Source organism: Elgaria multicarinata, chromosome 15 (genome assembly GCF_023053635.1).
Source record: "Elgaria multicarinata webbii isolate HBS135686 ecotype San Diego chromosome 15, rElgMul1.1.pri, whole genome shotgun sequence".
Taxonomy (NCBI): domain Eukaryota; kingdom Metazoa; phylum Chordata; class Lepidosauria; order Squamata; family Anguidae; genus Elgaria; species Elgaria multicarinata.
The window spans coordinates 28,631,432-28,654,820 of NC_086185.1; the positions used below are offsets into that span (position 1 = coordinate 28,631,432).

General features: G+C 45.6%; 1 protein-coding gene across 2 annotated transcripts in view; it reads left to right on the forward strand.

The window, feature by feature from the left end:
* Positions 1-23,389, forward strand: part of LOC134409211 (vascular endothelial growth factor receptor kdr-like) — a 238,648-nt gene that overhangs the window by 165,838 nt on the left and 49,421 nt on the right. The window contains exons 12-19 of one of the 2 annotated variants that reach the window (XM_063141839.1): positions 453-561; positions 4,385-4,678; positions 10,057-10,203; positions 14,163-14,288; positions 14,522-14,628; positions 15,576-15,711; positions 18,193-18,297; positions 20,476-20,592. In XM_063141839.1, coding sequence (XP_062997909.1) covers positions 453-561; positions 4,385-4,678; positions 10,057-10,203; positions 14,163-14,288; positions 14,522-14,628; positions 15,576-15,711; positions 18,193-18,297; positions 20,476-20,592 — 1,141 coding nt within the window. The remainder of the gene's footprint in view (positions 1-452; positions 562-4,384; positions 4,679-10,056; positions 10,204-14,162; positions 14,289-14,521; positions 14,629-15,575; positions 15,712-18,192; positions 18,298-20,475; positions 20,593-23,389) is intronic. The other variant, XM_063141840.1, reaches the window with a different exon arrangement.

Below are 23,389 nucleotides of genomic sequence, written 5' to 3' on the forward strand. Positions count from 1 at the left end.
CAGGATCTCTTCTTGATCCTCCCAAAGTGCAGGACCCAGAAACATGGGCTCAAGTGACAGGAAGCCAGATTCCAGCTGGACATCAGGAAAAACATCCTGACTATTAGAGCAGTACGACAATGGAATCAGTTACCTAGGGAGGTTGTGGGCTGTCCCACACTAGAGGCCTTCAAGAGGCAGCTGGACAACCATCTGTCAGGGATGCTTTAGGGTGGGTTCCTGCATTGAGCAGGGGGTTGGACTCGATGGCCTTGTAGGCCCCTTCCAACTCTGCTGTTCTATGATTCTATGATTCTATAAGGGGGAAAGCCCTACTGGAATGTCCTTTGCCGAGTCTGTTGTATTCTAAAACAAAAACAAGGCAATTGCACCTTTTGTATAGAGTGGGAGGATTTTTGGGGGCAGGAAAACTCAACGCAACCACATTGTCTTTCTCTTTCCCCATTGGACAGGTCATAAGCACCCTGGCAACCACAGCTAGCAACGTCTCGGGAGTCTATTTCTGTGTGGCTTCCAACAAGGTTGGCACAGAAGAACGACAGCTCAATTTCTATGTCTCAGGTAAGAAATCCGCTTGACTCCCGTGGTCCCTTCACACCAAGAGTTCACCTGCAGCACCTGGTACCATGTGTACATGCTCCCTGGAAGCCATGGCCAGCTGCATTCCTTGCTATTTGTAAACAGGAATAGCTATGTCAGGATGTGACAGTAGCCGCCATCAGGCTATACGGGTTAGGAGCACTCTCCACATAGAAGAAGAAGCAGGGCTTCATTGCTGGTCCTGCCCCTGATGTCATGGCTATACCTGGCTCCATCCCAGACATTGAGCATGGACATCTGAAGAAGGGAGGCCAATGAGATCTGGAAGCCTATGAGAACTGGTGTTCTAGAGTGCATGGAAGCCTACACGTCTAGAGTTCTATGCATGGATGTTGGGCTGTGGGAAGGCATGTGAGGTCAGGGGAAAGGTCAGCAACATGACCCTACTTTGACTTCTCTGCATGGAGCCCTCTTCACCCACATAACATATGAAGGAGGCTAGAAAGCTCCTGTAGAATTCTGGCTGGTTCTGACTTCCCCACTGACATCAGAGTCACCAGCCTCCACTGGGTCCTCATGGAAATGAATGGGCGTCTGCTCAGATCTGATTCATTTCAATGGGGCTGGCAGAGAAGACTGCACTGTGAGATCATGCCTGTTGGGGTTAACTTGATAGCCTCACACAAAAAACACCTTAGATAAGACTAGCTGCTGTGTTTTCAAATGGGGGCAGCTACAAATAGTTGCCCCAGGCAGTTCCCCCCCTCCCGCCCATTCCTGACATGTTTACGTGAAGCTTAAAAAGAGCTGCATTGTCTCCGATTGACAAAGCAGAGGCAGTGTTGGTTCTGACCATAAGCAAGATCGCTGCCTTCTGCAAGCTTGGATGCAGAACCCACAAAAGCACAGAAGCGTTAAACTGTGCACACTGCTATGCAAAGGACAGGAAATTAAGGCCAATTTATTCCTTGTAAAAACAAATCGAACCAGACTTCCATTTTGATTTATGGTGGCAGTTTGTGTTTCCTCAACAGCACATTTCAGCATTTGCGTTAGGGAATCCCAGAGCTACTAAACGTTAATAATAACAAATAATAGTAATAATAGTAATAATAAATAATGGGAGTTGTCGTTCAACACATCTGGAGAGCCCAGAAGATTGGGGGAGGCTGAGCTACACGTACGTAGCTTCTTTGAGACCTTCGGTTGGCTATGCGTAGGGCAGGAGCCTGATCCTGACCTCAACTCTTCCATACTTGCATCTGAATGTTGGAACAGGGCAAGAGATAGTATGTGGCTAGAGACACTATTTTAGGACAGCCTTCTCCATCATGGTCCCCTCCAGATGTTTTGGACTTCAGCTCCCATCCTTATTAAAGGGGCATTCTAGTGCCCAATAGACATGAAACAAAGTTTTTTGCTGAATAAGTCACAGCCTAAGATCCAGAGACACGACAGGGATAGACAGCAAGGTGGTGATCCACTAATTAGGCTGAATGAGACAATCTGATTCCCTATTCCATTCCTGCTTAAAGCAATAGCAAGCATTTATAGGCATAGATTGTCAGTGGTTTTGCCGGACCAGACTCAGTCAGTGCTTCTAATAACAATGAAAACTTTAGGGTGCTTTAGGGTGGATTCCTGCATTGAGCAGGGGGTTGGACTAGATGGCCTTGTAGGCCCCTTCCAACTCTGCTGTTCTATGATTCTAAGACTCTGGTGCTGTAAAAGCAGCCAGGCCAAACCTAGATACTCACCCATGCTGCAATTGCAAGTATTGCCTCTTAGCCATAACTGGGAAGCCATATTTGGCAGGTAGGATAGAAAACGGCAAGAACTCGTCTTCTGCCCCCATCATCTGCCCCCACCAGTTGATCCAAAGTAAAAATCGCCTTAATCATCCATGTCCACCAAGGGGCCTTTCTGATGGTGGCACCCACTTTGTGGAACTGTCATCCCAGAGCGACCTACTCAATTTCCTTCCTCACCCTATTTTGGAGGAGGGCATTTCCATCTGCTTAATCGTTTGGAATGATGGTCTGTCTCTGTTGTTTTTTTTTCAGATTTTTACTGCTGGTTTTATCTCAGTTTATGATGGGGTATTTTTTTGTTGTTGACAAAACTTGCACGTAGACATATTGATCCATTGGGGGGGGCGGAATCCAAAAGCAACAGTAGCATAATACCTATTATTAGGACTGACTGAAATGTCACAGAATAGCACACAAGCTTTCAAGGTCTCTTGAACCGGATTTCAAGCCCCCACACACAAACACTTTTTTTCTTTCTGGGAGCCGTTTATAATCTTAGCAAGATGGAGGTAGGGACCGTGATTATTTATTTATTTATTTATTTATTGCATTTTTATACCGCCCAATAGCTGAAGCTCTCTGGGCGGTTCACAAAAATTAAAACTATTCAAAGTATAAAACAAACAGTATAAAAGCATGATATAAAATACAATATAAAAGCACGACCTGAATAAAATCGGCAGCATTGCAGAAACACAAATTTAAAATACAAATTTAAAACAGCAAAGTTAAAATTAAGTTTATAGACTGTTAAAATGCTGAGAAAATAAAATATAGAGAGAGACACTTATAGTCTGCGAACATGAATAGCCAACCACTACTTCCCCCTTTAGAAATATAAAAGGCTGCCGTTTTTTGAGACCTGTCTCTAACATTAGCAGAACACACAGGTCCCTTTTCAGGTTCTTTGTAAAAAGTAAAGTGTTACTTTACACTGTATTCCTATGCATGTCTACTCAGGAGCAAGCCCCATTGAGTTCAGTGGGACTTATTCCCAAGTGCATGAGTATAAGGTTACAGGATTAATGATTTTTAATGTGCTTTATCATGTGATTATTGTTTAATATTTAATTGTGGTGCTATTGTAAATCACTTTCATTTTAAAAAAGAAAGAAAAGAAAGCCGTACATTTGGGCGTAAATAAAATTAATACATAAACATATAAAATCCAAGTCAAGACAGTGAAACAATATATTCATGGGTTGGATGGAGGTGCTAACCGAAATCCTCCAAAGTAGTGAGCAAGCTTTCACGTTCCACAGCATTCTTCTTTGGGATGATTTTTTTTTTAAAAAAAAAAAATAGAGTGGTGGGGGAGGGGGGGTAGATGTCTCTGGCAGAGGGCCGGGTGGAAGCCCAGTCTGCAGATGTTACAGTTCTAAGACAGTAGAGGAAAAATGTATTTAGCTCAGCCGAGCAATTGTAAATATAGTTACCAGATATTTGCAGACAGTAGAAGTGGCTTAAGGCCCAGGGGAGGTTGTTCAGCCACGGATACACGTGGTTGCCTTGTGGTCTCCTTTATAAAGCGTTGCATAGGTCAAACTACATCAGTTCATTCCCACTTCATTGGTTTACGAAACGTTGCTCAACAGCCTGAAAACAAGACGGCTAAGTCTTCCCCACTGCATTTCAAGTTCATTGTAGTAGTAGTAGTAGTAGTAGTAGTAGTAATAATAATAATAATAATAATAATAATAATAATAATAATAATAATATTTCTTACCCTCCTCTCCATCCATAAAATACTGATTAAAAACATAGTATACATTGTTAAAACTTCCTAAAAAACATCCTAAAAGCATATACTAAAAGCATACTAAAATTCCACTGGATAGGCCTGCCGGAATAGATCAGTCTTTATAGCTTTCTTAAATGCTAAAAGACTCTTAAGTCGACGAGTCTCCTCCGGCAGGCCGTTCCACAGTCTGGGAGCAGCAGAAGAGAAGGTCCTCTGGGTAATACCTGTCAGCCTAGTTTTGGCTGACAGTTTTACCTATTGTATGTGTCCTTCCCCCCCCCCTTTCTTCCAGAAGTGCCATCTGACCTGCAGACGGCTCCACAAGTCACAGCCATTGTAGCAAGCAACGTTCAAATGATCTGCAAGTCCACCAAGTACGTCTACACTCATCTCTCTTGGTACGACCCCACCTTGCGAGAAATCCCTGACGCCTTCACACGGAGGAATGTGGACAACTATTCCATCTCCTTGACGCTGGACATTAAGAACGTCTCGCAGGTCCATGCTGGGTTATACCGATGCAGAGCTCGGAGGCATCCGAACAGCACTGAGGGGCTGGAGAAAAGTACCATGCTTAGCATCAAAGGTAAGTCAGGCAGGGTTTGGGACTCTTGGATTTGATGCGGAAATACTGTTGAGCGCCAGATTACATGCGGGCTGCCAGTCAAGCAGTGTGGCTTGCCCCATACTTGAATATTCCCTTCTTTCTGTAGTCCTGGGTAGATAGTTTTTGTTCTGTTTTGTTTTAAAACAGTGTTTTTCTCAAGCTCTTGGTGTTCCACTATGGATTCCTGGTAAGTTGCGTTCTAGAATTAGGAGTGGCAACGAGTGTGCAAGGATGTAGGAATGTAAGAGAATTTCTGCTGGATTCAACCAAGGTTCCATTTAATCAAGCATCACGTTATGCAGAATGGGCTGGACAGTTGTCTCTGAGGAACCCTAAGGACAGGACATGAAAAACCACAACCATCATTTCTAGCTGCTCTGATTGACTTGGTAGCCTCTGAATCTGGAAGGAGCATATAGCTACTATGCAGTTGTGGCTGGTGGCTCCGATGTCAGTGGGGCAGTGAATCTAATCTGGGTTTCAGCCAGAACCAGTCAGAACTCTAAAGGAGCTGACCAAAGTCTATAAACAGCAAGGTACCCACATCTTTTTTGGCACGATATTAACCAGAAATAATTTCTCCACCTGACCGCAAAGCAGGTAAAAATGGAGATCCTCAACTGATCAACAACATCATCAGCCTTTGAAGTTTCACCCAACAAATATTATGGGGGCATCGTGACCCCCGTGCAAAATGGTGATCAGTTCCACTCTGGTGTCCACTGTCTCTTACGCCAATTATGTGGAAGAATACCAAGCAGGTGCCTGTGCTCAGCTCATTATAAGTTGCCAGAAGGATCCTGGATCGCAAACAAATCCCCCCCCCCCCCTGCCAGCTGCATTGCAGAACTGTGGATAATGGAAGAAGCGAGAAGCAATGCCCACATGTGCCTGTGCGATTAAAACATGAAGAGCAAGGTTAAAATGGAGCAGGAGCGTCTTAGCTGGCTACTTGATTTGCTGCACCTTCCTTTGGGTCAGAGAGAATTCCTCCAGCAGAGCAAATGGAAAATCCAATTCTAGCTTTCTCAGCTGCTTTACGGCAGCAGCCCTCTCCTTTTCAGGATGTTATTCTCTGCAGCTAGGTACTGGAAAACTCTTCACTTCAAAGAGCCGCATCTGTCGTTCACCTGATTGCAAATATTTTAGCTGTGTGGTTGGAGCTTTTTGGAAAGGGGGTGGATCTTCCCTCTGGCAGAGCCTTGAAACAGTCGAAGCCACTCAGTCGTTCGACTGCTGTGGGGCAAACAGTAGTTAGGGCCACAGTGGCTAAAGTGTCAACCTGCTGGGTCTAGTAGCTAAGAGATGTGCAGAAAAAGAGACCCCTTTCTTCCCAATGTCGTTTGAGTTCAACTCTTTTCCAGGAGAAATTGCCTTGACAAAGGAGTAATGCAGCAACGTCGGCTCAACCTCTCAAGACTCATGGCAACCATCGTTCCTGGGTCCAGGTCCAGCCAAAAGCCCCCTCCCTCCTGCTACCAACTGTCGCTGCTGAGGTCATCGGAGGGAAAGGAAGCAGCAGCCAGGCATCCCTCCATCCTGCCTGGATCTGTAGGAGACTATTAAGAGGGAAAGGGAAAGGAAGCAGCTGCTGAACTTTGCAACTAAGAATCTAGTGCCTGAATTTGCTTTTTTTCCCTCCTCCCTCCCAATCCCTTTTCCTTTTGTGTCGTGCTTTTTAGATAGTAAGCCTGTGGGCAGGGACTGTCTTATGAAATATTTTTGTAAGCCGCCTTGAGCGCAGTTTTGGCTAAAGGGCGGGATAAAAGTGCTACAATAAATAAATAAATAAATAAAATAGAGTCTGAAACATTATCTTTAATGTATAGCACACACCTATTTTTTTTTCCTACTTAAAAGCCCGTATGGCGGATCTGATCTGGATCAGGGCTTTACTAAGGGGAAGGGGAGGGGACTTTATCTCCCACCCACCCACCCACACACCATGGTCCTAATCCAAATTGGGAGGCACACTTGTAATTTGCATGGGGGAAAGCCACCATTTTTCCTATGAAAGGACCTCAAATCTGGATCAAGACCACAAGGGGGTAGAAGGGTTAAATCCCTCCTCTTCCCACAACCCCATATTATGGTCCTGATACAAATTACATTCCCAACTCTTACTTTTGAACACACACAAAATGCAATGTATTAAAGGTAATGGCTAGTTTGGGAAGATTGCATGGCTCCTTTGAATGGTCTGATTAAGAAACGGTTATTGATTCTTGGTTGTTCCTGTTAGAGATTCATTGGTTTTAGTGCTCGATTCCAGCAACGACGCAAGCGAAGCAGCCGTGCCCTGGCACAAGAGCTCCACTGGCTGGTATTAGGAGCTGTTGTGATTTTGCCGCTCCCCATAAAATTGGGCCAGTGGCTTTATGTTCTCCTAAAATGAGGCTAACCTTCTCCAACCTGACTCCTGGATGTTTAACCTTCTCCTGGATGTTTCGGACTGCAACTTCCATCATTCCCAGCCAGCCAGCAGGGCCCTTGGAAGTGCTTGGAAATCATGACAGTTCATCCGGCATGAAACGAAATGAAGTTCCCACTGTATATAGGTCTAAGATGAGCAAAGAGGATACTGTTTATTCAGCCTGTTTACCCACGGGGAAGGAAAAAGAAAAGAAAAAAGGCTTTCAGCTCTTTGGTGGATAAATGCGATGGTCAAAGCAAGTCAGATGAAAAGCCCCGATGGTGCTAGATCCCGTGGGTTCATTATCACAAGACACAGGCAACAGAGGAGAAAATCAGGAAGGAGGAGAAGGAGAAGGAGAAGGAGAAGGAGAAGGAGAGGAAGAGGAAGAGGAAGAGGAAGAGGAAGAGGAAGAGGAAGAGGAAGAAGAAGAAGAAGAAGAAGAAGAAGAAGAAGAAGAAGAAGAAGAAGAAGAAGAAGAAGAAGAAGACATTCCCTGGCATCAGAAATCCATGCCTCTTCTCCAACCCAGCTCATATCACAAATTAATTTAGCTTAGTGGTCATGTTCACGCTGGATTCCTGGAGGCAAAGACTATCAATGGCTACTAGCCCTGATGGTTGTGTGCTGTCTCCAGTATTCGAGGCAATAAGCCTGTGTGCACCAGTTGCTGGGGAACATGGGCGGGAGGGCACTGTTGCACCATGTCCTGCTTGTTCATCCCTGGCTGATGGCTGGTCGGCCACTGTGTGAACAGAGTGCTGGACTAGATGGACCCTTGGTCTGATCCAGTATCAGGACACTTCTTAAGTTCTTATGATTTTTACAGCCGGCTTTTCAGTCTGTACACGTCATTGTTGCATCTGTTTGGGGTCCGGGCCCACCCACTATGATAAAATTGGTTCCTGGGGAAAAACTCTCTCAAGGTGGCTTCCAGAACTTAATATAAACACATGTCATGATACTGAAAACAATAAACCTACCTACAAAATCAACCATGAATTAAAAAAAAAAACCAGCTAACAACTAAAACATCAGTAGAATACAAAATATTTAGAAAACAGCATTTAGAATCATCTTAAGAAAAGGTCAAAGAAAACAAGTGCATCACAAGGGCTCTTTGAAAGCTCTCATAGGGGGATTCCACACGTCGTACTGAGGACGCTTCCATGCGCCCCCAGTGCAGCCCCAAAGCGATCGTGTAACTTGCCTGGAGAAGAGATGAGGAAGAGGCGTCCTTGCCGCCGCCACCCACCTCCCTCCTCGCCGGCCGGGTCGGAGAGCTCGGCGCCTTCTTCCGCCAAGCTCTCCGACCCGGCCGGCGAGGAGGGAGGTGGGTGGAGGCGTCAAGGACGCCTCTTCCTCATCTCTTCTCCAGGCAAGTTACATGATCGTTTGGGGGGGCACTGGGGGCATATGGAAGCGCCCTCAGTACAACGTGTAGAATCCCCCCTGATGACAGTATCAGACATACCCCAGCCCCATGGAATGTGAAAGTGCTTTGAGCAGAAGTATTCAGCACATGTTACACCCACTTAAGAACATAAGACTGTCAGAAGAGCCATGCTGGATCAAACCAAAGGTCCATTTAGTCCAGCTCTGTTCCCACAGTGGCCAACCAGCTGTCGGCCAGGGACCCACAAGCAGGACACAGTGGAACACCATCCTCCCACCCATGTTCCCCAGTAACTAGTGCATATAGGCCTGCCTCTGATACTGGAGGTAGCAGCTAAGCGTCAGGACTAGTATCCATTGGCAGCCTTCTCTTCTAACCCTCTTTTAAAGCCATCCAAATTGGTGGCCGTCACTACATCTTGTGGTAGCAAATTCCATAGTTTAATGATGTGCCGTGTGAAGAAGTCCTTCCTTTTATCTGCCCTGAAACTCCCACCAATCAGCTTTACGGGATGACCCCACTGGGTTTTAGTTTCATGAGAGAGGGAGAAAAATGTCTCCCTATCCACATTCTCCACATTTATTTAAGTATTTTTATGCCGCCATTCAGCCGAAAAAGGCTCTCACGGCAGCTTACAAAAGTATTTCTTGACAGTCCCTGCCCACAGGCTTACAATCTAAAAGACATGACACAAAAGGAAAGGGGATTGGGAGGGAGGGAGGAGGATGGGGGAAAGGAAAGGAAATTCAGGCACTACAATCTTAGTTGCAAAGTTCAGCAGTTACAGTTGACAGTTGACAGCAGGAGGGAGGGGGCTCTCAGCTGGAGCTGGACCCAGGCACGATGGAGAGGTGCCTGGCTGCTGCTTCCTCCCCCACTGGTGGCCTCTGCCGAGACAGTTGGTAGCAGGAGGGAGGGGGCTCTCAGCTGGAGCTGGACCCAGGCACGATGGAGAGGTGCTTGGCTGCTGCTTCCTCCCCCACTGGTGATCTCTGCAGAGTCAGTTGGTAGCAGGAGGGAGGGGGCTCTCAGCTGGAGCTGGACCCAGGCACAATGGAGAGGTGCCTGGCTGCTGCTTCCTCCCTCACTGGTGGCCTCTGCTGAGACAGTTAGTAGCAGGAGGGAGGGAGCTCTCAGCTGGAGCTGGACCCAGGCACGATGGAGAGGTGCCTGGCTGCTACTTCCTTGTATAAGTAGTACACTAGTTGAGCTTTCCTTTGCTTTCTTCCTTGTATAATTAGTACACTAGTTGAGCTTTCCTTTGCAACCATGCCTGGTATTCTGTTGTATTCCTTCAAATACGATATTTTGGAGGGTCCTCATTCATCTTTACATTAAAAAGTTCAGTGGTGTCTATGCTTTAGCAGATGTCCGTTTCTAGTTTGGTTGCATTTTAGGCTTCGTAATATTTTTCTGTGGATGCAGACTTCATACCTCCTTTCCAGTTGTTTTGTCTTTTGCTTCTCTTGAACGAGGGAAAATGCATTTGTGTGAAAATGGAAATGAAGGACATTGCCACTAAAAGCATCCTTTGTCTTTTGTTTGCAGTTAAGATGGTACCTTACATTATGGAGAACTTTACGGACTCAGAAGTAAATATCAGTGGGAAAATTGTTCTGGAGTGCAAAGTAAATGGGACACCCAAACCTGTTATTGCTTGGCTGAAAAATGGCTATCCGATTGCTGCTGCTTCAGGTGAGCCAGTGTGGCCCAAACGTTGGATGTGCCTGGCACGGTTGCTGTTTTCTTGATCGATGTCTGTGACACACTTGGGAGAGGGTGTGGCTTGGTGCCAGCACACTTGCTTTGCATGCAAAAGGTCTCAATCGCCACATAAGGCCAAAATTTATATGAATCTCTGGCAAATAAAAAGAAATAGGGGAAATTCACAAAGTGCAGATCAAGTCAGGCCAGTTCAAGTAAAATGGACTGATGTCCAGGAGGAGGGGGCAACCCAAGAGGGAATCTACACGTCGTTGTGAGGGCATTTACAAATTGCAGCCAAAATTTATATGAATCTCTGGCAAATAAAAAGAAATAGGGGAAATTCACAAAGTGCAGATCAAGTCAGGCCAGTTCAAGTAAAATGGACTGATGTCCAGGAGGAGGGGGCAAACTAAGTGAAGCTCAAAAAGCCCCACCCCTAAACAGATTCCTCCAACATCCCTAGAGAAGGAATTAGGTTTTCACCAAGGACTAGAGAACGAGCAGTGTTGGAGCTTGTTCAGGGCTCTCTGTTCTTGATGCTCACCTCACCCTGTTTTGGCTCCCAAAGGGGAGCCTCTGTTTTCTTTTGGAACAGGAAAAGCTCACATTTTCAAACACAAAAGAAATGAGCATTCTTCCAAGTACACACCCCAAATGCACACTTTTCCCCGACAGGCTGAAGTATGAAAATGCATTTTCGGGGGGTGGGAAATGTGCATTTTGGGAAGTGTGCACTTGGCGTGAGTGTGCATTTTCAAGCCGAATGCAAGCTCGGGAATTTGTGAAAAAGTTCCCGAGAATTATGCTCCCGCTCGCTTTCATGTTCAGGGTTGCGAACGGGAAACGTCCACATAGCTTGCAAACAGGAATCAACTTCTCGTACATCATTCAGTTCCAGCAGTTCATGCTGAGGACCTGCAGGGCTGATTCACCGGTCCTTGCCCTAGGCCTGAAGATGGGCGTGTGAGTTTTAAAGCCAGCTGGCCTTAAAAAGTGATACCCTCCTTCATCCGTTGGGGACATTTGCCACTCAGGTCTCCACCTTGGGGCTCTGTGATTACATAAGGTGAAGATGCACATTTTCACCTTTCTTTTTAATTCCTTGACAGGTTTCCTACAGTCATCTTAAGGGACTCTTCCTGTGTCTTTAATTTTCTTTCTCGGGTTAGGCAGAAAGGATCATCTATAATTCAGATCAGGCTGTTCCGGGCAGAAACTCTTTACAGCTTCTGAAATTTCATAAATAATTCCAGAGGGACAAACATGTAACTCATCCAGCCAATGGAACCATAAATAAAATATCTTTTTTTTGGGGGGGGAGAAACACCTCGGGGTAAATATTTCAGCGTTCCGCCTGGTAACTCACATGCACAGCTTATGTTAACAACGGCTGTATTCACAGGCAGGACACGCTGCAAAACCTAAATCTACCCCCCTTCAGATGCCATCCCCAGTGGATTGTACCTGCTTTGCAATGATACCTCCTTAGCAAAACAGATTTGCTTAGAAAATGCAGACGGTGGCAGCAGGGAAATTAAGAAGGAAAATCAAAAATAGGGGAGATGATGAGCTGTTCTCTCCACTGTAGAGACAGAGTAGCTACTTCTGATGTGCTTGCAAGGGTGGCTTTGGGCGTTTGAGGGCCCTGGGGAAAGACACCTAAACGGGGCCCCACCCTCAGTGAGTCTGCCTTCTCATTACCATTGTCACTACCAGCGAGGATGATCAGGGGTCTGGAAACAAAGCCGTATGAAGAGAGACTGAAGGAACTGGGAGTGTTTAGCCTGGAGAAGAGAAGACTATGGGGAGACATGATAGCACTCTTCAAAGGTTGTCATACAGAGGAGGGCCAGGATCTCTTCGCGATCCTCCCAGAGTGCAGGACACGGAAGCATGGGCTCAAGTGACAGGAAGCCAGATTCCAGCTGGACATCAGGAAAAACTTCCTGAGTGTTAGAGCAGTACAACAATGGAACCCGTTACTTAGGGAGGTTGTGGGCTCTCCCACCCAAGAGGCCTTCAAGAGGCAGCTGGACAACCTTTTACGTATTTGAAGAGTGCTACCATGTCTCCTCTCAATCTTCTCTTCTCCAGGCTAAGCATGCCCAGTTCTTTCAGTCTCTCTTCATAGGGCTTTGTTTCCAGACCTCTGATCATCCTGGTTGCCCTCTTCTGAACACGCTCCAGCTTGTCTGCGTCCTTCTTGAATTGTGGAGCCCAGAACTGGACGCAATACTCTAGATGAGGCCTAACCAGGGCCGAATAGAGAGGAACCAGTACCTCACGTGATTTGGAAGCTATACTTCTATAAATGCAGCCCAAAATAGCATTTGCCTTTCTTGCAGCCATATCGCACTGTTGGCTCATATTCAGCTTGCGATCTACAACAATTCCAAGATCCTTGTTTGTAGTATTGCTGAGCCAAGTATCCCCCATCTTGTAACTGTGCCTTTGGTTTCTATTTCCTAGATGTAGAACTTGGCATTTATCCCTATTAAATTTCATTCTGTTGTTTTCAGCCCAGCACTCCAGCCTATCAAGATCACTTTGAAGTTTGTTTCTGTCTTCCAGGGTATTAGCTATCCCACCCAATTTGGTGTCATCTGCAAATTTGATCAGCGTTCCCTGCACCTCCTTGTCCAAATCATTAATAAAAATGTTGAAGAGCACTGGGCCCAGGACTGAGCCCTGCGGTACCCCACTCATTCCCCAGTTTGAGAAGGTTCCATTGATAAGTACTCTTTGAGTCAGATTCTGTAGCCGACTGTGAATCCACCTAATAGTTGTTCCATCTAGCCCACTTTTAGCTAGTTTGTTAATCAGAATGTCATGTGGTACTTTGTCAAAATCTTTGCTGAAGTCAAGATATACGATGTCCACAGATATATATGATATATATATATATATATATATATATATATATATATATATATGAGACGTCCCTCAAGGCTGGCCCTGTGGCTTTGCAAAATGGCCCTGACATTATGAAGGATGAGATGCATGTGGAGAGAGAGAGAGAGAGAGAGAGAGAGAGAGAGAGAGAGAGTGAGAGAGAGAGAAAGAGAGAGTGAGAGAGAGAGTGAGAGAGAGAGTGAGTGAGTGAGAGAGTGAGAGAGAGTGAGAGAGAGTGAGAGAGAGTGAGAGAGAGAGTGAGAGAGAGAGAGAGAGAGAGTGAGAGAGAGAGAGAGAGAGAGAGTGAGAGAGAGAGAGAGTGAGAGAGAGAGAGAGTGAGAGAGAGAGTGAGAGAGAGAGAGAGAGAGAGAGAGAGAGAGAGAGAGAGAGAGAGAGAGTGAGAGAGAGAGAGTGGGAGAGAGAGAGAGAGAGAGAGAGCGCTTGTACATTGCAAGGACCTGGGGGAGTGCAGCTCACAGCGGGATCCCCGTCACTGAGGGCTGGGCCACCCACTATCAGGATGGAGGGCAGGTAGTCACCACAGCAGTGACCTCAAGAGCAGAGCCTCGCAGAAATGAAAACCAAATGTCCATCAACACGAGAGTGCACTGAGGGACATAATCCTGCTCCTTGACCCTGACAATGGCCAGTATTTGTGGGCATTTTTTAAAGCTGGGCATTTTTTTCATGCACATTTTTCAACTGTACGCATGCTGTCAGATGCGTTCCTTGTGGGCCACGTATAACATTGCAAGCTCGGACGAATGGATTTTGACCACAGAGTGCATCTGAGTCTGTCTTCGGTGTGGGCTGGGAAAATCCTGATCAAAAATGAACAGAAATTAATTCCTCCTGCATCCCTACTGGAGAGTTGCTGCTATTCAGAATAAATAAAACTGGTCCGATGCAGGGGAAAGCTGCTGCATGTGGTCTCATTTGCCTTTCTGCTTCCACTGCATGATGTTGCCAGTGAACTGTGGAGCCAATTACACTCTGAGCTCGCTTCCTAGAAAACATTTCACTTGCTGAAATGATTCTCAATCCAATTCCCGCAGGGATTTCCATGGAAAACAACACCCTGGTGATTGAGCGAGTAAAAAAGGATGATGAAGGACATTACAAATGCAAGGCGGTGAATGAAATGGGCCAGGACAGCACCCAGGCATTTATCAAAATAAAAGGTGAGGTCACCAGAGGAAAATACTTGACTGGCTCCATCAGTAGGGTGACCATTTGGAAAGGAGGACAGAGCTCCTGCATCTTTAACAGATGTATTGAAAAGGGAATTTCAGCAGGTGTCATTTGTGTATGTGGAGAACCTGGTGAAATTTCCTCTTCATCACAACAGTGGGACGCGGCACATAATGAAGCCTGGAGGATTGAGCTGAAGTCTAATCAAATGTTTGTTCTTCAGGCTCTGAGGAAAAGTCCAACATCGAAGTTATCATTTTGGTTTGCACTGGTTTAGCAGCCACACTCTTCTGGCTTCTCCTGACCCTCTTCATCCGGAAACTGAGGAAGGTAATCTCCATCATGTTCCAGGCTTAGGAATGGGCTCTTCTTTTAGGCACAAAGGTTGATTAAGGCAGTCAGTTATAGAGAGTGATCTGGGGGCTTCATTCATTACAATCAGCATCACAATAAAATTAATAAAATCAAGTAGTCAAGGTCCCATAGTTATCCAAACAACTCCAAACAAGAGATACAACATTCAAGTGCGGAAACACTGCTTAGCCATTGGGAGCAAGATGAAATTGTTTCAAAGACTATCAGTTGGCCATTTCTAGTTTAGAAGTAGACTTCATAACCTACTAATCTTCAGACAACAACATTTTGTTTTGATCTGCATGTTTCTGGAACTGTCTTTCCCTGGCTAACGCTCGCGGGAAAGCTACCAAAGAGTTTTAAGCTTCAACAATATAATAACCCCCTGTTCCTTTATTAAAACATGCTCTTAACAGTTGTACTAGCCCGTATGCTCATTCAAATGCACTCACCTGTTTCCTTATTGACCATTCAGGTAACCTTTACAATATGGATGTAAATCTATAAGACGGAAATATATTTATTATTGATTAACCATTTTATTCTTTCTTCTAATGCTTCTTTCTCCACCTCCTCCTCCTTTTCTACCTAATCTCAAATATTGTAAAATGTTTGATTGGATTTTTAAAAAAAAAAACATTTCTGATGAGTTGCCTGGAAGTGCATTTAACTCATCACAGGTGACTAACTAAGTGCCTATTTACATTTATACATCTATGGTAATGTGTATGGAACACAAGCTGAAACGGAGACACACACATCCCCACCAAAAAACATTTGCAATGGGCTTTGTGTGGCTGAAATCCTTCACACACACCCTCACTCCTTTCTAGCTCCCTTTCATTAGACTCCTTCCCTATTAGTTTTTAATATGGCAGCAATCCCTGTGTTAATGGGAGATTTTTTCCCCACCCCTCTTGCAGCCAGATGCCACAGATATTAAAACAGGATACTTGTCAATCATAATGGATCCCGAAGAGATGCCCCTTGATGAACAATGTGACCGGCTCCCGTACGACAGCAGCAAATGGGAATTCCCACGGGATCGGCTGCGGCTGGGTAAGCAATCTGTATGTTAGCTTCAGGAGTGGCGCCGTTGTCTTGAACATGCGGAGAATCGTAGCCTGTATTGATGGTCTAACATACTGGCTCTCAAACATCAGTAGTTTTCAGCTATGTTGGTTTTTGATTCAATTGCCACAGAACCCCAGCATGGTGCAAAAGATTCCGAAGGCAACTTCATGCAGGCTAGGCATGATGGGAGTTGTAGTCCAACACACCTGGGGGGCACCAGGTTGTTGAAGGTTGATCTAGCACGTGCTGGCCTTCGCCATTGCCCCGAAGGGACAAAATACACCCATATCCCCTGCTCTCTAGCAGCTGCACATTTTAGAAGAAAGTTGGGCAAGTTGTCTTTTAAGGAAATGTGTATCCATTACTGATCTTTGCATTGAGGAATCTCAATCAACGTTATGGGTTTGAAAATCACTGTTCTGGTAGGGATGTTGAACAACTGAAGGCCTCCCAATTCGGTCCACCATCTTTGTGAGGAATTGATGGATTCATTGTAACATAGGATCATGTAAGTCACTACGATATCACCCTTAAAGTCCTTACACAGGCAAAGAAAGATCCTACAAAACATCTCCAGATCCAGGAATAATATTCAGCAGAGGAAAACATTGTCACCTCCATCAAGGGAGAGCTTTCAACTGATGCACAAAGGAGAAGCGGATATTGCCATCTTTGCCACCTCTTTCCTGAGAACAGTAATTTGTGCTACAGTAACTGAAGAACAGTTTCCCCAACCTGGTGTTCTCCAGACATGTTGGACTGCAACTCACATCATTCCCTGCCAGCATGTTTTCTGGGGATGATGGGAGTTGTAGTCCAATACAACTGGAGAGCACCGGGTTGGGAAAAGATTGCTGTACAGGGTAGAGCAAAACATAGCTTGTGGTATATATCCAGCTCAACAGTCTGTGTTGCTGGAAAATTCACGTAACCTCAGAAGCATTCTTGACTGGCTGTTCTTTTGGAATAAAAGCCACTGCTACTTCCTCCTTGTTCAAGCCTTCCTTAATATTTTACCTACAGATTTGTCCTGTGGAGAATCATTCTTCTCTCTGTTCTAGTAGACCATTACAAACTCCGCTTTTTAGAAAGAGATGGAGAAGATTGAGGGGAGACATGAAAGCACTCTTCAAATACTTCAAAGGTTGTCACACAGAGGAGGGCCAGGATCTCTTCTCTATCCTCCCAGAGTGCAGGACACGGAATAACGGGCTCAAGTTAAAGGAAGCCAGATTCCAGCTGGACATCAGGAAAAACTTCCTGACTGTTAGAGCAGTACGACAATGGAATCAGTTACCTAGGGAGGTGGTGGCCTCTCCCACACTAGAGGCCTTCAAGAGGCAGCTGGACAACCCTCTGTCAAGGATGCTTTAAGGTGGATTCCTGCATTGAGCAGGGGGTTGGACTCGATGGCCTTGTAGGCCCCTTCCAACTCTGCCATTCTATGATTCTATGAGATGCAAAATTCTTTCCCTGAATGAGAAAATGGTAGCCTGCAATGCTCTTAACAAAGCACAATTTTATCAATGCACTCTGAATGCAACTGAATTCTGGAATATCGCCCCCAATCCCCCATCTAAAAGCTGACTCCAACCGTCTCTATGTTCCCTGCAATGTATGTTCCCTTTGATGTGATTTTTTCAGGGCACAATCCTACGCTTGTTTAGACAGAAAATATGTACTACAATTCCCAGCGTTCTCCAGCCATTATGGCTGGCTGGGGAATGCTAGCAGTTGTAAGCCATTTTTCATCTAAACATGTATAGGATTGTGCCCTTAAAAATCTTGTATCACTTCATATGTTCATAAACTCTGTTCTGTTTATACATATGTTAACATATGTGTGATACGAGGCTTTTATGAACTTCCAATCTCTGTTGCATGTGACTGAGGCTCCAATGTTTTGCTTTTCTTGCACAGCAAACAAAGCATGTTTCTCTTATATATCCAGGGCTGTGTGTATGTGGCCAGTCTGTGCAAATGCAGCAAGGGCACAGAATGTGCTAATGGGAGCAGAAACCAGCATTCTTGAGACTCTCGACTTTTTCCCCTTTTTCTTTTGCACTTTATGGTTACAAAGATATGGCTGCAAAATCTCTGAAACAAGTGGGGGTTGTTCATTTGTTTATTACATTTCTGTACCGCCCCATAGCCTAAGTTCTCTTCGGGTGGTTGACTACCAGTGTTTTGCATTCTCCCAATGCTTAGTGGAAGCAGAATAAATTCTGCAGCCCAGAGGCAGAGAAAAATTTATTGTGCCAAATCACTGTGCACATTTGTTGACTTTGGCAGAATTTATTCAGGTCACAGAATGCAGCATTTCTCGTTGCAGAATTTTTGGTCACCTTGATACAGATTTTTAAAATCTATTTTGCTCGCTTGCACATCCTACACACAGCCTTGCTTCTGTCTGATGCAAACTGTTGTCAGTTCTGTCTGTCTCACTCTTTCCTCTTGCTTCTCTAGGTAAAACTCTGGGTCATGGTGCTTTTGGGAAAGTGGTGGAGGCATCTGCTTTTGGCATAGATAAATCTTCAACCTGCAAAACAGTTGCTGTTAAAATGCTTAAAGGTACACTTCTCTGAGACTCTCAGGAGGCTCCTCCCAAAGCATGTGGCTCTCCACGTGATCCGAAGCACAGGGCCACCGCTGAAAACGGCAGACTGGTGTTGAAAATGGCAGACTGGTGTCCCTTTTCCCCTTGCCCGGTCATCATCACAATATGCATCTTTCCACCTCCATCTGTGAATTACGTGAAATTGTGGTGGGAAAATGCAACACGATTATGTCCAAACTAGAGACCAGGCCTGGTGTCAGTGCTCAGCACCCTTGGGAAGCTGCTGGAGTCTCAGCACCGTAGCAGGGCCCACTGGCACTAAAGTCTGTCCTGGGCCCCCACAACAATCATAAGTAAAAGGAAGCAAGGCAGAAGACCTACAGCTGTACATGAACAACCACCACAAAAAGTTGAACCCAGTATGTTTCAAACAGAATTCTTCCACAGGGGCACTCCTGAACAAGCAATTTCAACCTGGTGTCTTCAGTCTTTTGCAAATTAAAGCACTCAGCTTGAAACATGTTGGGCTCAATTAAAAAAAACATTTTGTGCACCTGTAAATCTCCTTCCTTTTCCCTACAGACCCGATTCACACTGAGAATGAGCTCCACTTATGGCAGAAGGTGAAAAAGTGAACCAAGCCTGCTGTGCAGTGGCTGTCAACATGTAGGGAATCACAAGGGATCTCCACCCAGCCTCCAAATTCCCAGTGGAGAAGGAGTGTTGGCCTCCCAGTTAGGAGGGAAGCAGGTCGTACAATGTAATGGAATTTGATCATCCGAGACAGGATGCAAACCTTCGATCCCGTCCCGTTGAGACAGAGCGCATTTCAAGGGCCTGAAAAGGAGCGATGCCGAGGGAGCAAATTATTAAGGGCAGCAGGCATGATTAGAATGAAGGGATGCATTTCCTTTCCAGTGTGGAGACTTGGGCCATATGGTACCTCCTAATAACATTTACATACCAGTCCTCTGCAGACACTGGATGAATAAATGCATCATCTGGCATGTTAATTGCTTGGAGCAGTTGCACATTGTTTGGAACTATGTGTTTGTCTGACTATGCAAGGGACTGAGTTGATTCTTTCACGCCCTCTCCTCCACTGCTGAGTCTCCTTGCTGTGTGAGCTTAGTGCCTCTTTTGCTTCATGATGCCGAACCGTCTCCTAGATCCTAGCACACCTTTTGTCCAGCAACCTCTTCTATCTCCTCTCCTAGGTCCCCAACTCCTTTGGATGCCAAAGCCTCCTGCTGGCACTATCTAGACTGGCCTCTCTGTTCAGTGGTATTTACAGGTCGTAGAAGAGCGTAGGTGGGAAACGTCACACTACATACAGTCCACCATCCATACAGATTTTACAGGAAAGACGTCTTGAAAAAGCCGGGATTTGCCGGCAGCTGGTGTTCACAAATCTTTCTGAAAGGTCCGCATGGATGAGTAATCTGTATTGGAAAATGATGAGCAATTTCTGGATTGCCAGATTATTTGTTTAGAATCCTTACCTTAAGAGCCCCAAAGTGTGTACAGTTGGCAGTACACAGACATTACGAGTGTCATCACACAGGAGGAAATCACGTTTGCTTACCATCGTTTCTCCGCCCGTGCGTTTGTCCCGTATTGCTTCTTCTTTTGATAGAGCAAGTAAACAACGTGCACGTGGCCCATTCAGTGGGCCGTTTTGATGACGCTGCTTCTCCTGCACACAGCAGGAGATAGGGGCAACTTCCATCTTTAAAAATAAGTCGGACGTACTGGGGGCGAGGGGTTGTGGCACGAAGAAGGCTAGAAGGGATGAGAGGCAGATGACGTTGTGAGAGGGATCCGCGAAAATCCATGAGTTCCCAGCAACGAGCGTGCAATAAAATGCTCGTCTGGTGGAGCTCTACCTTGGCCCTATAACCTCTAGCAGGAAATGTTGAGGAAGGATTTCTGCAAGACAACTATACCCAAATGTCTCTATTACAGATAAAGGAAGGGAGACATCAAGGACTTCTTGTTGTAAGGGAAGTTCTTCCTTATCTGATGAGAAGATTGATACTCAAAGATACAGACAGGGACCTGGGTGGGTTTGTTCCTTACTTTCCAGTGATGGTGGTGGTGTTTCGCTTCCCTTTTGAGTATAAACAAGATTTCCTATCCCCTGTTGACAATATCCTGTTGTGTAAATATGGCTTTGTCCTGTTTACTTCAAGCAGAGTGCGCAACGACCAATGAGTGCAAGGCTCTGATGTCTGAACTAAAGATCCTCATCCATATTGGGCACCATCTGAACGTCGTCAACTTACTGGGAGCTTGTACCAAGCCAGGAGGTAAGCCAAGGCCAATAACTCAGAGACGTTATTTCAAAGAAAAACGGAACACTCTTACCAAGACTGATCCAGTCCCTAACTTGCCAAAAACAGCATTTCTCCCCTGAGAGTAAATCCCAAGGGTTGTTATTTATTTATTTATTTCAGAAATGTTATATATGGCTTTTCAATCATCATCAGTATTGCGTCCAGTTCTGGGCTCCACAGTTCAAGAAGGACGCAGACAAGCTGTAGCATGTTCAGAGGAGGGCAACCAGGATGATCAGGGGTCTTGGAACAAAGCCCTATGAAGAGAGACTGAAAGAACTGGGCATGTTTAGCCTGGAGAAGAGAGGATTGAGGGGAGACCTGATAGCACTCTTCAAATACTTGAAAGGTTGTCACACAGAGGAGGGCCAGGATCTCTTCTCGATCCTCTCAGAGTGCAGGACACGGAATAACGGGCTCAAGTTAAAGGAAGCCAGATTCCAGCTGGACATCAGGAAAAACTTCCTGACTGTTAGAGCAGTACGACAATGGAATCAATTACCTAGGGAGGTTGTGGGCTCTCCCACACTAGAGTCATTCAAGAGGCAGCTGGACAAGCATCTGTCGGGGATGCTTTAGGGTGGATTCCTGCATTGAGCAGGGGGTTGGACTCGATGGCCTTGTAGGCCCCTTCCAACTCTGCTATTCTATGATTCTATGATCATCATCATCATCCCAAAATGGGTCACAAAATAAAGTCCTAGCAAAACGCAATGGAACCAAACAATCAATAGCAACAAAACGTTAAAACATCTTATTAAAATAACCATTGGGAGCTAGCAGATGTCACAATGGAGACAACACCACAACCAAGCACATCAGTAGGCCATAGTTTTGTAAGCAAGGCACTCTCTCAGTGAAGACCAGGGAGGAACATATGGGAGAAGGCAGTCTCTCAGGCGACATGGTCCCGAGCTGTTTAGGGACATTCTACACATAACCTGGAACGATGTGATAGAGTTATACTGTGTACCACTCTAGATGACTAGGCGGATCTTTTTTTCAAACATCCCACAGATGCACGCACACACGCACACATAAAAGGCTCCCTGCATCTAATAGGAGGGCTGTGCTAAACCTTTTCCCCAATGTGCTTGTTTTCTACAAGCAGGGAGGGTTTTTTGATGGGGAGGGGAGCTCCAAAATGCAGTTGTCCACCTGCAGTCTGAAGTGGTACCATTGACAATTCTGCCACCGTAATATTTGGAGCAGCTCTTAAGGATGCTGGGATGCCCTGGGTGGTCGTGCACAGTTACCCTCCACGATCTCTAAGCACAGGATGGAAGGGATGGTCCTTTTTTCCTTCCCCTCTTTGCCAAATGATATACTGAGTCGCAAGAATTCTCTTGGTGTCCCTGTTTGCAGCTATAGCAAGCAGGAATCAGCATACACTACTCTTGAGTGCCACATTCGAAATCACAAATAGCAGGCATGAAATGGAAGCTTCTAGACATGGAAGGTTTATTGCTTGGGATGGCTAATAGCAGCTATTTACATGCAGCCTAACCGCATTGATTCACCTTCTGCTATATTCCTGAGACGTTTTCCTCACTATTTTTTGTGTGTCAGCCACAGAGCGCAAGCTGATTGGCTTCAAAATAAGGCTGCCTGATTCTCTCCCGGCTTTTGCTATAATACAAAAGGACTTGCATGAAATGTTGCCCCGGTTCTTGGAACGCCAGCAGCAATTATAGCAAATGGAGTATGGCTTAGTTGGGTCCCAAAATACTGGTGTGGTTGTGAATTAAGAGTGACTCTATGGGACATGTTTCCACTCCTGGGGTTTCAAAACAGATGTAAAAGGAAGGGAAAAGAAAAATGCATGGAGGTCCCCTCAACAATACAATGCAAACATAATTAGACCTAGATTGGAGAAAATAGAAGCCCAGAGAGATGAAGAAACCATGTAATAGCAGGGGCAATCGTCTGCTTTTTATTGGGGGAAAGGGGATAAAATGAAACATCAAAGACCAGAGTGCAGTCTATTCTATTGAAAACCATAAAAGTGTTTTATTTTAATATTGTAGCTATTGAGTTTTATTAAAGATGCGCATCAAAAGGCACAGTAAATGCAAGGAAAAAAGAACAGTGAGTGAACCAAAGCAAGAAAGACACTGAAAACAGAACAAATAACTCAGGTGGACACCCTCCGAGGCAAGCTGGAAGACCCGGGTTTGTCTCTCCGGAGGTGTTTTTTCTTTTGTGAAAAGGAGTCACAAAGAGAGGGAATGGCTGAGGCTGTGTCTCTGTGGGAAGGGAGTCATCCCTTTCCCCCACGCCACATTCCCAGTCCAAATCCCCTCCCACCAAAGAAGTTGTTGTTAGCTGTGGGGGGGGGGGCAAAAGACGAGTCTCTCTCCCGTTTCGTTCTCCTCTGTGGCTAATTACAGCTTGGTGGGATTTAAGTCAAGGTGATAGCGCTGGGGAGGGAAATAAACAGAAAACCCCACCTCCTTCCACATTTCAACCTTGCTCCAAGTCATGCGCCCACCCCAGGAGCTGCTTTTGATGAAGGCAAAAGTCATCGGGAAATCAGATCACACACTTGCATCTGGTTTGGTCTCCACATCAAAGGGTTGGTGCACACCTAGGGGCTGTCTTCACCTCGCAGTGCCCGCCCCCTCCCTCTCCCGTGCCTTCCAGCCACCAATAGGAGGTCGCCTTCCGCCCGGGAACACCCCCAGAGTGGCTCCGTGTAAGGACAGACCAGCGGAAGAGCCAGGCTGCCCTCACTCTGGCTGGAAAGGCAGGGTAAGTCCCTGAGGGGATC